Raw genomic sequence first — 16,144 nt, forward strand, 5'->3', positions numbered from 1 at the left:
ACTTGTATTATGTTTCCTTGGTAATTATTATTATTTGTTAAATCAACAATAGTCGTGTGTGTTCCTATTAACTTGGAAATTATTTGGACCTTTCCTATTAAGTAAACAGAAAGTATCAGTGACTTTAAACCCGTAATGGTATTAATCAGGTTTGATTTAGTGCAGGTAATTATAGCCACGTTCCCCTTAATCATTCCCTTTTTCGAAAGAGGAAAATGAGCAGAAGCCATAGCAGATGCTGCCGTTCGTTCGTAGCGTAACGGCATCGTTTAGAAACATTAGTTGTAAAATTAATTAGGAAATGGCTGTCCTGTTAATGGAGAGGGGTGGAGTATTGAGAAGGGTAGTGAACGGTATTTGTGTGTGTATATATATATATATATTATAATATATAAATGCACTGAGACTGAAATGAAATGTACATCTGGCCAAATGTGGGTTTCTACTGTGGTATTTCTGTTCCGGTTGGTACATTAATGATCTACCTTGGGACCAATAGCGCTACATAATTAATAATAGAGGATTTATAAATGGCAAGAAGTCTAAAGAAAGACTGTATTTGTTTTCTTAGGGTCCTGCACATGTATTTATTTTTGTGATGTCTCTGGCCATAGTGTTTCACTGCCGGGCCAAATACTGTCCTGTGTAAGGTGATGCTAAACTGCTTTTACACTGCACTCATAATTCATGAGCTGTCATGCATAGTCTCATGTGCTGCAGGTCGCGCGTCATAATTTAAGGTTCCGGTGTCCCATACAATAGTTAAATTTGTATGCAGATAAAGAGTCTTGTGTCGTTGGAGAAGCCGCTAATTCCACTCGGTATAGTATGTTTTTCCCTGCGTCCCGCAGTCCTTTAGGGTTGTCCCCGTCGACAGTTCAGCAGCGTACTGCCAAGGCAAATTTTAATTTGAAATTGTGCGCTCACCCTCAGTGTGTCCCATTATTCTGGAGATAGATTTATAATGGGCTATACCTAAAAGGCTAGTATTTCAGATAGGAAAAAAAAATCTGAAAACCATGCAACGAAATGCACATAAATGCTATTTTAGCAGAGATTGAGGCCACTAATTGTTAATAAACAGGACAGGACAACCTCAAACCGTGCTAAGCAAAACACAGACACATCCATTACGTCTGCTGATTTACTGACACCTTAACGATGCATATTCCTGGAAACACAATGTTTAATTGTTCTCATTTATTTTTCCAGATAACAGAGGCTGGAAAAGAGGTTTTGCCATCCTGGTTGCACTGGGACGAAGACAGTCACACTCTCCGGGGCCTTCCCCTGGAGGCAGACAAGGGTGTCCATTATATCTCCGTATCTGTGTCAGATGCCAGTGGAAGCCAGATGTCTCCTTCTCCTGATGTTTTCTCAATCGAAGTGCATCCAGAAGACCACACAGACACTGACCCCCTTCAGCTGGCTCTCCAGTCTGTTAGCACTGAGGCTCAGCCTTTCGTCTGTAGTAATGAGGAACCCGTCACCGTACTTACGGTCATCCTAGATGCTGACCTCACTAAGATGAGCTCCAGGCAGAGAGTGGGACTACTGAATAGTATGAAAAAATTCTCTGGGGTGGGACTTCAACACATGAAAGTCCTACCCGTGGTTAACAACCGCCTTTTCGACATGTCTGCCTTCATGGCTGGACCGGGCAATGCCAAGAAGGTGGTGGAGAATGGGGCGCTCATTTCTTGGAAATTGGGTTGTGCTCTGGACCAAAGCAATGTTCCTGACATCAGCAGTGTCCAAACCCCTGCCAAAGAAGGAACTATGTCAGCACAGCTAGGATATCCTGTTGTGGGATGGCATATTGCCAACAAAAAGCCCCATGTCCCAAAACGAATCAGACGACAGCTCTACAACACCCCTACTCCTATTCCCTCAATTCTTCCTCCAACGTACCTTGATCCCCCTACCCGTATTGTTCCCACACCTACCTCCCCTTCCATTGCACCAGCTACTGATAGTTTTGCCCCTCCTTTTCGAGGTCCTGTACCTCTCCCTATGAAGCCCACTATAAGGGTCAAAGACTCAATTGCCCATACTCCCACACTGGGGCCTCCTCAGCCAACAAGAATAATGGATACCACAAGCACCCTTTCCATCATGCCTACAATGACCAGACCTGTGTTTGTTGAGGCCACAGCTTCTCCGACTCCGGCAACATCAACTACTAAGAAACCGAAGGTTCCACCCTCTACAAAGAAACCCAGGAAGCCCAAGACGTCTACTCCAGCACCCAGAGATACTAGAACCACAACAAGTAAACCGTCAAGACGTACAACCCCTTCACCACCTTTGCTTGATAAGAATACAAAACCACAACTACGTAATCCTATTGACCAGGTGAATGCATGGGTTGGGACCTATTTTGAGGTAAAAATTCCTTCTGATACCTTCTTCGACAAGGAGGATGGTACCACAGACAAACTGAGGTTGACCCTGCGAATGAACCACAATGAAGCTGTTGGGGATAACTCCTGGATACAGTTCAACAGTACGAGTCAACTCTTGTATGGACTTCCGGACTGGCAGCATGTAGGGAAGCATGAGTACTTCATGCATGCAACTGACAAAGGTGGACTTACTGACATAGATGCCTTTGAGGTCCACGTTAATCGCTGGTCACCTACTAACAAACCCCCTGTTTCATTTATCGCTCGATTCCAGGGTGATCCTCATATGATTACTAATGATGTTCAGAAGAAGATCCTACTGATTAAAAAATTAGCCTTTTCATTTGGCGACCGCAACAGTACCGCGGTCACATTGGGGAACATCACGGCGGGATCCATTGTGGTGGAGTGGACTAATAACAGCCTGCCGCAGAACCCATGTCCTAAAGAACTTATTCAGCAAATGAGCCGTAAGATCTCTGATTCTAAAGGCAAACCGTCTCCTGCTTTTAGCAGCGCAATGGAGCCAGATTTCAAACCCATTAATATCACTGTCAAAGGCACAGGTAGCTGCCACACCTACATGTTTGTGCCACCGGGGGAAATCCCTCTTCCTATCCTTCCAACGGATGCACCTTCTCTGGGTCCAGGACGGCAGAGCACAGATGATGTGTACTTACACACTGTAATTCCAGCCGTGGTCGTTGCGGCCATCTTGCTGATCGCCGGCATCATCGCCATGATCTGTTACCGCAAGAAGCGCAAAGGCAAGCTCACCATCGAGGACCAAGCGACGTTCATCAAAAAGGGAGTGCCTATCATATTTGCAGATGAGCTGGATGATTCGAAGCCCCCACCATCTTCCAGTATGCCCTTGATTCTACAGGAAGAGAAACCTCCCCTACCTCCTCCAGAGTATCCCAACATGGCTAACCAGGAGACCACGCCCCTTAACCAGGACCTTTTGGGAGAATACACAGCTCTGCGGGACGAAGATCCCAACGCTCCTCCTTACCAGCCGCCGCCGCCCTTCACCACCCCTATGGAAGGGAAAGGTTCTCGTCCAAAGAACATGACACCCTACAGATCTCCACCACCTTACGTGCCGCCATAATGTTTAGTGAAACCTCCAGCAGAGGAGGGAAAGGGACTAATGCAGTTCCACGCCAGTGTTGTCTGTCCAGGAAGTAAATAGGGGTGCTAACAGTTGTACAATATGGGATTGGTTGGGGGGTAGAGCCAGACAATGGAGGAATTAGATTGTGGTTTGCAAAAACAACCAACAAGAACTTTCCTCATTTTCATCTTGACTCGGCTACAGCTATTTGGGAAACGTATCTTCTTGACCCAGTTTTTTTTTTCCGTTATTTTTTATTCTGGGCTTTTTCCTTTTTTTTCCATTTTGAATGACTTCGAATCAAACTCTACTTGCCTAACAGCATTCTTTTTATCTTCCTCTAAATAATACAAGATGACAGATCAAAGACTGCAGGCTGCAAATTTTGCTAAGAAATCATTCGAATAAACAAGGGGATGGAGTGGGGGGGGGGGGCAAGGTGGACAGTCCTTCAGACAGCACTGAGCTTGGTTTGCCTTTTAACACTAATTGTATCATTTTTACCTGTATTCATATTTGTCTAGCAAAAAAGAGCATAACATCAACGAGAGGTAGCCTAAAAAAAATATACAAAAAACTTATTTTTGATTTTAATCCACTGTATATTTGAGATGTTCTGGTAGAGTGTATTTAAGGATGGGGATACGGGTGTGGGGGTGTGGTGAGTGCCAGATAGAAATAACCTGCAGGAAGCCTTTTACCCCAACCGAGATATATAACATCATATATATCTAAAAGAGCAAGAATTTTCAAATGGTTATCAGAATGCAAAGGAAAACGTAGCTGTGTAAAGCCTATGGTATTATTAAAGTGATCAACTGATTTCATTTTGCTGCAGTAGCAACAAGGTTTTGGTACTTAATTTTTTTTTTGGGACTGAGTGTGCAACTTTATTAGACTGATAATCCCAGACTGTCCCTTATTAAGTAGTAAGATTAGTAATTTATGGGGGGAGGGAAAAACTTTTTGCTAAATTTCGCAATTGTACATTAAATGAATCGAGATTCGTCTTTATGATATCACAAAAATATTTTTTCTACATATGAATATACCTGTAAAACAAAGCATAAGAATATTTTCATAATTAAATAGGCAACACTTTCAGAAAAAATCTGAGAAAAATGCCTCCTGCAGTTTATTTTTATGTGGTAAATATTTTTTTATGTAGCAACGCTCCTGTTCTCAAATTAAAAATAAAAAAAATATATAATAAAAAAAAAATATATAGTATTCAGATGATGCCAACAAGTATACAAAATGTATCTGTACTTCGGAAGTCCTGGTTCCCGAAAGGAAAAGAAAAAGTGAGAGTGAGGTAGAGGAGAGACATTGTAGGGGCAGGAAGGCATTTTCCTTCACAAAGCTGCGTGGAAATCAATTGAGGAAGAGGCCTCAATCTGTTTTTTTTTGTTTGTTTTTTCACAAAATATTTTGATACAACCTCAAATTGTTTTATGAAAAACAATGAGTATTGAACTGCAGTTTGTAAACGCTTAGCTTAGTAGAGAATTGATTTATCATTTTTCCTTTAATCTCGATGGCGGAAGTTTTTAAAGCTACTTATCTTCATGCTGTTTGGATGGCCCATACCGTGCGTGTGCGTGCGCGTGTGCGTGTGCCAAGGTTTAACTTTCCTTCCTGTTTCTTAGCCAGTGTCTAACTGGATCACTGCATCCAATATTACTGGTGTCTGAAAGTCCTCGTTGTAAGTGACCCTTTGCAATAATGTTAGGTTGAGTGCGGTCATGTGTGGGCTATGGAGCTCAGGGCAATACAAAGGCAGTCACAGCGGATCGCAGTGTGAGTACAGACTGCCTCAAACTAGTGTGAGGGACGGGCTGCCTTAAAATGGCAACAGACTCGGTACGTGCTGCTCAAACAATCCACCGTTTAACATATTAAAAATGTCTCGCTGCATAATGGGGGAATGCGCTAGGTTACATTATCATTATGAGAAGAGGGGTTTCTCCCTGTTGATAAGCTCTGGCTATAATGTATTTTGAAATGCTTCCATTTAACTTGTATTGATTTATTCACATGTAAAAGCCCACCAAGGTTTTATTAGACTCTGTCTGTTGTTGAAGTTTCAGCTCATGTTGCATTAGTCAGGTAACGTCTTTTCTGCTAAGCTGTACTGATATAAAGCCTTAAAAATGAAATGGTACAAGACCAGTACAGAGGTAGGGAGTGGCTTTGTATTCAGGTACGATATCCATTAAAATCCCCCAGTTCCCTCTTTGAGAATGTCATCATAAGTTTAAAAAATTGAGATTCATAGTAAGGTATGTATCTGCGGCCTTTTCGTTCCATTTGCAATGGCTGTATTTTTTCCCCCTAACTCTCCCTCTCCAGTCTTATCAGGTTGACTATCCGTGGTAATTGACTTCAGTAGGGCTCAGTGACTTGTGTGAAGCTTTGAGGACGAGGAAACCAAAGAGTAATCATGAATCTAATCATGCGTTTTTTTTTCTTTTCCATTTGATATTTCATTTCTGAATTACTTATCAAACACAAACTGCTAACTTCCATATTGTTTTCTCTCTTAACACTTTTTATACCTTATGGTACTTCACGACTGTGAAATAAAAAGGTCTGAATCACAAATTGTTCCAATGGAATCCAACCTTTTAAAACAATCAAAAGAAAATGAGAAAGACAAGAGGGTCCCTTTCTAAAAAACCGAGGCACTTGCTAGCCGTGAAATCTCCATGCTTTCTGGGTTTGCAAATTTGTAGATCCCATTTTTACCGGAAGCATTTCGATCATCATGCTAATCAGTTTGCAGCGTGATTCCTGGACATGGCGAGAGATTAGCTCTGACTGTGTAATATTTGTTTTCCATCTCATTTACTTTTATTTTGCGTTTGTAAATCTAGGGATTGGTGTGTCAAATATCAGCCTTATGCCAATGTTTTGTGCAGTGCTCTAATTTCCACTGGGGCAACTTTCTCTCTATGAATAAATGAGTCCTTACAACTGGAATATTGAGGTTATCCTTATGTGTGAGGAATGAGAGATAAGGTATTATCTGTAAATGTTTGTGTGGTATTAAGTCTACACCCCCCCGCCCCCCCCCCGCCCGAGGTTTTTCTTCTTCATTATTTTTGGTTGACTTTCTCCTCGGCTGTTACTTGACAAATGGGCACAGCTCCTCTTGTCTTGATGGGGCTGGTTCGGGGGGGGGGGGGGGTGGTTGTGTGACGTGAGCTTATTGAAGCCCTCAAAAAGAAGAGGGGCTAAGTGGTGAGATAGATAGATATATATATTTTTTTCTTTGTCTTTTCTAATCCTTTGCCAGACCAGAAGGAAAGTGAGAGCAAACAGAATAAAAGTTTGCACTCTGGAAAACTGACAATTGTCCATTGCCGTGGCAACCTAAACCTTAGAAAGGGGGGAGGTTAAATGAATGCTTAATTAAACAATAATGCAAGATGCATTTCTTTTCACTGTTTTTAATAGCATTGTTTTATTTATACCACTAGACACTGTATGTTGATCTTGTATTAAAAAAGTGTTTTCACCAAATACCGCCATTCTCCATTGTTGCTTTTTTTCCCACCTTTTGTGTTGGTTTACAAAACTGTGTGCATTACACTGTTCCTTCGTGCATGCGTTAGTGTGTAAAGCATAGTCCTCTTTTCCTGCGCAAAGTCATTCAGGGGAATTTTTAGCACTACGTGTGATAATGATTAGTGTATCTGATGACTGGCTGACCTGACCTGACGTACCTCTTACCGCTGAATTCATGCGAGTTTAATGTGCGTTTCAAGGTGGTGATCTTGAAGATATTTTGAGTGCGACTGTGGCTAAGATTACAAAGGTATTTTAATAATAATGTTTTTGGCATTCAGATTGTAGCTCAATTCAAGATGACATTCAAATTATCATCAGATGAAATTAAAAGACAACTGTGGCTTAATCTGTATCAGGTTAAAGTATTGAACTAATGCATCAGTTCAATGAGCTGCTAATCACTCGGCAACTGTTAGAAAGGGCGGAACACATTTACTGGTCGTCTCAGGATGTGAGACATCACCTTAAGTAGTAATCTGTACACATGCTGTGAGTCATCAGCATTAGGGCACTTAGAATAGCAATATAAATGAATCGCTTCAGGAAAATAAATGTTTTTAGAATTTGGAAAAAGTATAAGTATTTGGGGAAAAATGTCAGTTACTGTGTTCATTATCAGTATTGCATAGCACATTTTATTTATTCCCGAACATTAATGAGAGGTACAATTAGTTATATACGTATGCTTTATTAATTATTTCCATTAACCTTAAAATTATTTTTAATTATGTGATTTGGAACAAACTAATGTAGCTCAAATGAGAGAACTAATTCGTAATCAATTAGGGGAATTTATTCTCAGCCTTTGTGCAGTATGTTAACAAGACCTTTTTTTTAATCATTATCCTTCACTGGATGATGTAATTTAGCGAGATCTTATATGCCAGAAAAGGAATGTGAACATTTTTGTACTATTTATTTTTGTTTGCTTGGGTGAATGATCAAACACGCTCCACTGAGCTTATGCTGTATGCCATGCAAGGGCTTCCCATATATGGTTGAATGACCTGAAAATATATTTACTCTTTTTTTTCTTTATTCTCCAGAAAAAAAAAAGATTTTTTTGATTGTTTTGGGTACAATTTCCGCAAACGATTATCAGGAATAACTTAAAAACAAGGTCTGAAGCCAAAGGTTTTGATTCAGAAACTTCTGTTTGTATAATTGAAAATTATTTTGGAAATTATGCAGCAGTGTGTCAAAGTGCATAAAATGCATTTTAAACGTTCACTATTAAGCACCTTCCATCGGTATAAGCATTTGAGTTTTTCATGCATTTTTTTTTTCCCATTTTTATCATGGTTAATCATTTAGCACAATTCCCCAATCGCCAAATCCATTTTACTGGGCAAGTATCTCAGACTGTAGGAGGAGGTGAGGTGAGAAAATCGTAAGAAGAGAAGAAATGAGAGAATAATATTTCAGGCCAACTAAATATTTTTTTCATTAACAGAACCCATGATGAGACGCGTCCAAAGTGTGGCGAGACAAATGGCTGGATGGTAAGAGATGAGCAGTCAGCCATGCATTTTGAAAGCTTCTCACTCTGCGACAGCTGCACTGCAAGCCAGCTGTTACTCCAAGATCAGTTTAAAACGAAGTTCATAAATTAATATGGTTGCCCAAACCTTTCAGGGTTTCAAGGTACTAAAATTCCTGACCTGTGTTGTCAAAAATGGAGCACAGGCCTGCATATATGACGTATTTGCTAGGCTGGTGTGTGGCTTGGCTTGCTAAGCCTCTGTGCCCGGGATTGGAAGGTCATTGGTTCGCGGCCCGGCAGAATAGTCACATCTCCATGGACAATTGAGCAGGGCCCTGAACACCAGCCATCAACCCTCCGGGACGCTGCACGCTGGCTCCAAGCTTGCTCTAACCTGTATCTGCGTCTTTCTGTCTCATGGAGAGCATGATGGGGTAGGCGAAGAGAAGCATTCCATTATACTTCTGAAAATGACAAATAAAGGATCTTTTCATTTGCAGAAGATTTAGTACCTTAACAATCAAAACATCAGTGTGTGCAATGAAATTTATGCTACATTACCCAATCCACTCACTCGCCTTTCTGAGAATAGCCCAGTAAAGTCAGCATCAGAGTGGGAATGTGTGTCGTATGATCGCACGATCTCTCTTACTTTAGTACATCAGAACGTCAGATGGTAAACGCTGCCTTCGGCTGAATTACACATGAAAAATATAGTGACCTGGAGTGATTAATTAATGTTCAGATAACAAAATTAAAATGTTCCGGTACTTGGTTCGCGCTGCGTTACACCAGAGACAATGTAATCAAGATCGCAATGGATCTGCATATTCTATAATGGAGGTTTGTTAAAGGCACACATGTTGTCGATGTAATTAAAGGGAATCTGATCCAGTTTGTACTTTCAGCTATTCATTTTAAGGGAGTCACTGAAAGATTCTTGAATAATAACTCAATCAACATGGTGCTGAATGTATTTTAAAAGTACCACACAGAAATACAGCAACTGGGTCTAACTCAGCACACAAGTGGAAAGTGGATGTCAATTAACAGAAGGGCGGGTGCCTCATCTGCATTGTGGCCTCATAAATTCATATGGCAAAGTTGGAGAACTCTTCAAAAAAAGGAAACTGGGGGTAGGTAATTTTCTGGCATATTAAAAAGATTTTAGTTTTTTCTACAGTTGCAGATTTTTGTGAGCAATAACCTGTTTTTTTTGTAAATCATTTAAACAAATGGTCATATTTTTCAATGTTGTCATTTTAAGGTTCAAACAGAAAACAATAATTTAAAGAATCATTGGTACTGTTAACTCTCAAACATATTCTCTTCCGTTTAACAAAGAGTAATTATATAATAAATTTAACAGAAAAAAAAATCCATCTTTTGTAATGCTCCCAGAGCCCATTATATACACTGTGTGGACAAACGTACTGGGGCACCTGCTATTACACCTACGAGAACTTTTATGACATCCCATTCTAAATCCATGGCTTTGCCTGTTCATCCAGAAGAGTATTTGGGAGATCAGGCACTTATGCTGGACGTCAGGACTGGTTCGCGATGCTCCAGCATGACTGTGCCCCAGTGCACAAAGAAAATTCTATGAAAGCATGGTTTGGTGGGGAAGAACTAGACTGCAACTGACCTCAACCCCATCAAACACCTTTGGGATGAATTGGAGCGGAGATTGTGAGCCAGGCCTTCAAACCAAACATCAGTGCGTGACCTCAGAAATGCTCTTCTGGATGAATGGGCAAAAAATTCCCAAATTCCCAAAACTGGATGTAATGACATGAAATGTTTGTGTTTAGCATTACTTTCTGCACTTCATTGCAACCTTGGTACAACATACAAAACTAGCTTAACATATTGTCCAGGCTCTGTCTTTTAAATGCATTTTTATGAAAATAAAATATATCAATGAAATGCCCTAGGAAATCATTTATAGAAGATAGATAAATGGAAATAAAATATGTTTAATGTTATTGTAAAAAGTGTAAGCACTATTTTTTTTTGTTAAAATTCCATGATTAACATGCATTAAATCTCCCTCTGCAAACATAAGCATGGAAATGACTTAATGTGAAATATTAGCTGCTGATTGCATTTGAAAATCTGAAAATTACATATATAATATTCATCAAACTGTTTAACAAATGCACTGATGACTGTTAAATGCCTAAATAACTTATAAGCAGAGGTGTGTTACCTTCATATTCGTTATTGTCTTCTGGCTTTTAAAGTCAGAGAACATGGCGCTGTTCTTAATTAATGTGTTTTCAAATAGAAATCCATTTGCTATGACAGAGCTTAATCTTTGTGCGGTACTCTAGGCCAACTACGTGAAGAAAAACGCTATATGAAAATGAACTGAACTGAAGTGGAACTGTAGCTAAATTAGTAGATAGCCTTCCATTAAAACCACTTTGCTTGCATTGCCCATGGAGTAAAAGATGTCACCTTCCACAACAAGCTACGTTTTCAGCTCACTCTGTGCTTGCCTGAACGTTTGCACCCAGGCTTACCACTGATCCCAAACATGAGCTTGCAGACAAATTCAAATTGTGTTTATTTGATCCGACTTGTTAAACACTTACCGCTTGCGTTGGCATGTTTTGTATAGACTATCGAAGCTAAACTATGTTTTTACTAGACGTTAGCAAGAAACATCAGACTATTATCTGACAGGCTACCCATAATCCAATTTCCACTCTGCCAGTGAGTAAAACCCAGTGAATACCACTGCTTCTTTTTTAACCTATTTTCAAATCTCAATTTGGCTGTGAAATGAATGCATGCAGAAGTGTCTCCGTCCTTTGTTGTTATCCAGTGGAATCCAACACGCTGTTTAGTTATTCGTGTTGATTGTGTATGTTTAATGTAAAGATTCTGAAATACAATGATTGTATCTAGTCAAATGGAAATCCAGGCTCAACCAAGCTGGACAGTGTAACTCTTTTGCGTTCATGTTCATGTTAGTTTTGGCGGTTGCCAAATTTAAGATGGTTTCGTCATTAGTTTCATGAGCCCACGACGCACCCATAGCGCCTCTCCTGTACCGCATGGAAAAGGGGAACTGCGTAACCCATTTGCTGCAAGGCTCAGAACTCTCAGTTAATGAATGCAAATATATTCGGCAACAAAGCTGGTGTGAGCCTGCGATTGTTCTCTACCTGAGGGGTAAAGCCGCCCTGGCTGGCATTATGGGACGTGATCCTGCGGCGATGGACGAAAGCTGTAAGGGGACAGGGACTGCAGAAAGATGGGGTAAACAGCAAGAAAGGTGACAGCGAACCCAAACGTTTGGGACCAGCACAGCGGCGGAGCGAAACTCTCTTTTCTATCTGGCATCCTAATTTTTTATTTTTTGCATCCTCGTCTACATCTGCTGCCTTTTATGTAGCTTATTATCTTCCCTCCTGATAGCTGCAGATGACTGGGAGTGGTATAGCTGACAGCTAAAGGCCTGGGGAATACTTCCTTACTGAAATAGCAAAGTCTGTTTTATTTATTTAGGCGCACAGGGTAGCCCATTTAAGGTATCAGCTACGTGGTGTGCCGTTTGTGTGATTTGGGGAAAATTGTCAATGCAGTGTGTGTGAGTGTGTGTGTGTGTTTGTTTGTTTGCGTGTGAGTGTGTGTGTGTTTGTTTGTTTGCGTGTGTGTGTGTGTGTGTGTGTGTGTGTGTTTTCTTCTTCTTGCTCATCCATATTGACTAATAATGGTAACGGCCAGAAATGGGGACAGGAAGTGAACTCATGGAGGGAAAGTAGAAAGGGAGGAGAATGTGTTATGATTTTGTTATTCTTTGTAAACAAGTAGGAAAAAGTTTGAAAACTTGCCACACACAAAAGTGTGTGTGTGTGTGTGTGTGGGGGGGGGGCATTCATAAGAATGTAGGACTTGGGTCCTGATCTTAAGGGGTTTGTTTTTATTCCAGCAGCATTGTTTTCTAATGAGCTCTTAATTTTCAAGATTAGAATGTACTGTGTGATCCACGCCTTCTGTCATTTATAAGCTACAAATCTTTTACAGGTATATTTATGCAAATAAAATGCTGTGCGTGTCTCTACTTGATTTGCTTAATTTGTGCACATCAAACAGTACAACTTCATTAAGGTTAATCAGTCATTCAGTCATTTATTCATTTAAGGCTTTCAATTATGTAATTTAATTTAATAATCAAATGCTTATAATTAAATTTGTTACTGTTATTTTAGGGAACAGAATAAATGAAATATATTTCCTATTAGCTGTCATATCAAAATAAACACACATACATCCAGGAAATCTTTCAAAAAATTAAATACAGAAGCATACAGATTTGTCAGTCTTCAATCTGCGGCAGAATGATGATTAACCAAAGTATGCAGAAAGATTAGAGGTGAAAATCTCTAGTAGTTTTTCAGTTTTGGTCGGCCTCACAAACGTAGACAGGCTAGCACGTCCATTACAGCAGCTTCATTATTTGCACAAAGCCACAACAATTACCAGGCATTGTGAGTGATTCTGTTTGCAGGGTTGCCAGTTCAATGCCGTGTGTATGTGTGTGAGTGGAATGCATGGTTGCACAGGTTGTGCACGCATGTCATGCGGTTAGTGATTTCTTTGTGTGGCTTTGTGCCCTGCGTCCCACTCTGAGTGTCTCCTGCCTCATTTCCTCATGCTTCCAGGGTGAGGCTCCATACTCACTGCAACCCGCACTGGATATGCCATCCCGAAAATGGTGTTTTTTTAAAGGGCATTCAGGATGTAAATGCCACTGATACCATACTCTTTTATTATGGTCTCCACACTATTTTAACCCACATGCCATGTTTATAATTCTGAAATGACTTTTAGTTGGGTAATCAAGACCTGCTGAAACAGCTTAGCACTGCAAATTGTTTTAACATCGATACTTTAAAATGGTTGTTACAGTAAATCACTGTAAAACTGTCTGCCAGTGATCTTTGAAATTTGTAACTAGCTTGCTAAGCAATGAGTCTGAGGTAATACAATCTGGTAGGATTTCACTGATAATGAACTATCAGTGTGAATCTTAAATAACTCTGTTGATAAATATGCTTAATATACGTTATCTTAGCATGAACTCTACTCATTAGTTTAAACGAATTTGCCTAAAATTCTTCACTGCTACCAAGCAATTTCAAATGCAATCATGCCCCCCAAAGAAAAAAAAAATGAAACCTGAAAAGAAACCGTTTATAACATGGATTCTTACCTGGGGTGAATTTCACACCTCCTCTATTGACTGGGGTATTTCAGTTAATTTTATAGTTCATTTTGACAGGTGTGAAATCTTTGCTGCACCAAGGCGAACAAACAAAAAATACATTTATCTGTACAAGGTTGTCTTTGAAACAAAAGAAACTGTATGCCTGAACCTTCAAAACACATCTCAGGGGAATGCTGAGTTCTGAACCATTTAGCGAGACTAGCACACACTGTATCACCCACCTCATGTCAGAGAGAAATATGCTGCCCAGCCCGAAGTGAGAGCTAGTCGATGTGTTAACTGAGGACATGCAAAAACAATCACAGATGAATAAGTAAGTGATGTGTTATATGGTGATGCGTTTTTTGGTCTGGAGTATTTTATCATGTACAAACCGCGTACAAACACTGATATTTAAAGCTTTAACTGTAAGTATCATAAGAGAGATGGTGCAGCTGTTTAATAAGTTTGATTTGAACATTTTTTGTTCAGATTAAATGGCTGCCGACTAATTAGAAAAGTGAAAAAAGAGGGATTGTGTGAAATGCAACTCGCAAAAACCAATGAAAGTAAATGGGACACCTCCTTATATGCATTGGTGTACGAAGGTAAAAGCAGTTTAATGACGTGTTTAAAGTGAAATTTAAAAAAGAATTGCTTATATCCAGTAGTATTTGAATTGAAATGAGAAAGTTTAGCGTATATACGGCTTCAGGTCCCCATGAGAGACATCTCAGTACAACCTCATTTCAGCGTCCAAGACGTGTAGCTATCAGTAATACAATGGTGTCTAATCTTATCTTGAAATTCACATAAGGCGCCTCACGCCTCACGCTCTTATGAGCTTTTGGAGATGCGGAGGCTAATGCTGGTCTCTTTGTCAACACAGAGTTTACCCAACACAGATGTATGCGACACACATCTGAATGCAGAAGGCTCTATACCAGAGGACTTCGCTGTATTTGCAATTTTCTCATTTTGACCCAGTTTTCCATCTTTCAGTTGCTGCAGGTAATTTTCACAGCAGAAGTTATTTTGTAATCTACACTTCACCTCAAAAAATATTTTTTTTTTGTATGTACTGCCTTTTTGTCATAAGTGACCTTCAGATATTTCTGTTTCTTCCCACAATCCAAAGGTTTCTTTATGCAAACCAATGACTAAATGGATCATTTTGTGTGACCACATATGTGTCATTTTGTACAGCATGCTGGTTGCTTCATGATAACATCACATCAGGAAAACCCTGATTGGATAAGGACTTATTGAAAATGTTTTATTGTGTATGCATTACTTTGCCGACTTAAAAGACAAGTCATTATTTTATTTTTTTTGCGTGCACTTTTGGTTGTGGACGGGGATGAGGGGAATTTCATCATCAGGGGTTCCTGCAGACAGCTGTGGTTGATTTGTGTGTAGCTCAGATTTTTATGTTTAGTGGAAACTGTGGGTGTCTATGTGCATCGACCACGCATGTACAACATAATTGATTAGGTATTTCTAGTAGTTGGCAGTGCCGACTTTCACTGATCAGCGGTCAACAACGAAAAAGTAGCGGAACAATAGCTGTTGTTGAAGCAGTCATGGTGAGCAGCTGCATGAGGAGGCTCAGAGGTAACCGCATATCTAATTGTTCATACTGTCCAGACATTATTCTGAGGCGTATGGTATTTTAAAAAGCAACACTATTCCACGATTATTCAGGGGGGGGATTCTGGCTAATTTTGTCATAAGGATTTCAAAATACCGCAATATTCTTTATTACTGTAATACCGCCTAAACCTAGACTAATAACTGTTGATAAGAGTTTATCCATTTCACCACACTGCCTGTATTCGTGTTTGTTGCAGTTCATCTGCCCCCTACTGCTCTGGTAGAGTATCACTGCTGTATGCATGCACCGGCCACGGTCGTCTGCATCCACGCCCAGGACTGTCCACTGCCCTAAAGTGCATGCGGAAAAGCATAATATGAATTGGCCTTTTGACCTGGCTTAGAACAAGAACTTGTTTTTCCTGTCAACAATACTGTCCAGAGAAAAAACAAATAAATGGTGAAATGATAACTTCAAGCAGTAATTTTGTCACTATCTATGCAAATGATCACCTTGCAATGGATGTTAATTGAGCAAGCAGTTACTGAAAAAGATGGATGGATGGATGGATGGATGGATGGATGGATGGATGGATGGATGGCTGGATGAGCTTGTCTAATAGGACTTGGTCAGCATTTGTTTGTTTTCTTTGTGAAGTTGTATTGGTCTTCCTCTCTTTTGATGATGAATGAACCCTAAATTTCCTGCTTTTTGAATTATTTTCCATAGTTCCTTAGTTAATATAATAATT

General features: G+C 40.0%; 1 protein-coding gene across 3 annotated transcripts in view; it reads left to right on the top strand.

The window, feature by feature from the left end:
• Positions 1-7,047, top strand: part of dag1 (dystroglycan 1) — a 29,531-nt gene extending 22,484 nt beyond the window's left edge. For all 3 annotated transcript variants that reach the window (XM_049023658.1, XM_049023656.1, XM_049023657.1), the window contains exon 3: positions 1,213-7,047. In XM_049023658.1, coding sequence (XP_048879615.1) covers positions 1,213-3,519 — 2,307 coding nt within the window. In that variant the 3' untranslated portion in view covers positions 3,520-7,047. The remainder of the gene's footprint in view (positions 1-1,212) is intronic.
• Positions 7,048-16,144: the final 9,097 nt, after the last annotated feature.

This window comes from Brienomyrus brachyistius, chromosome 8, assembly GCF_023856365.1.
Source record: "Brienomyrus brachyistius isolate T26 chromosome 8, BBRACH_0.4, whole genome shotgun sequence".
Classification (NCBI taxonomy): Eukaryota; Metazoa; Chordata; class Actinopteri; order Osteoglossiformes; family Mormyridae; genus Brienomyrus; species Brienomyrus brachyistius.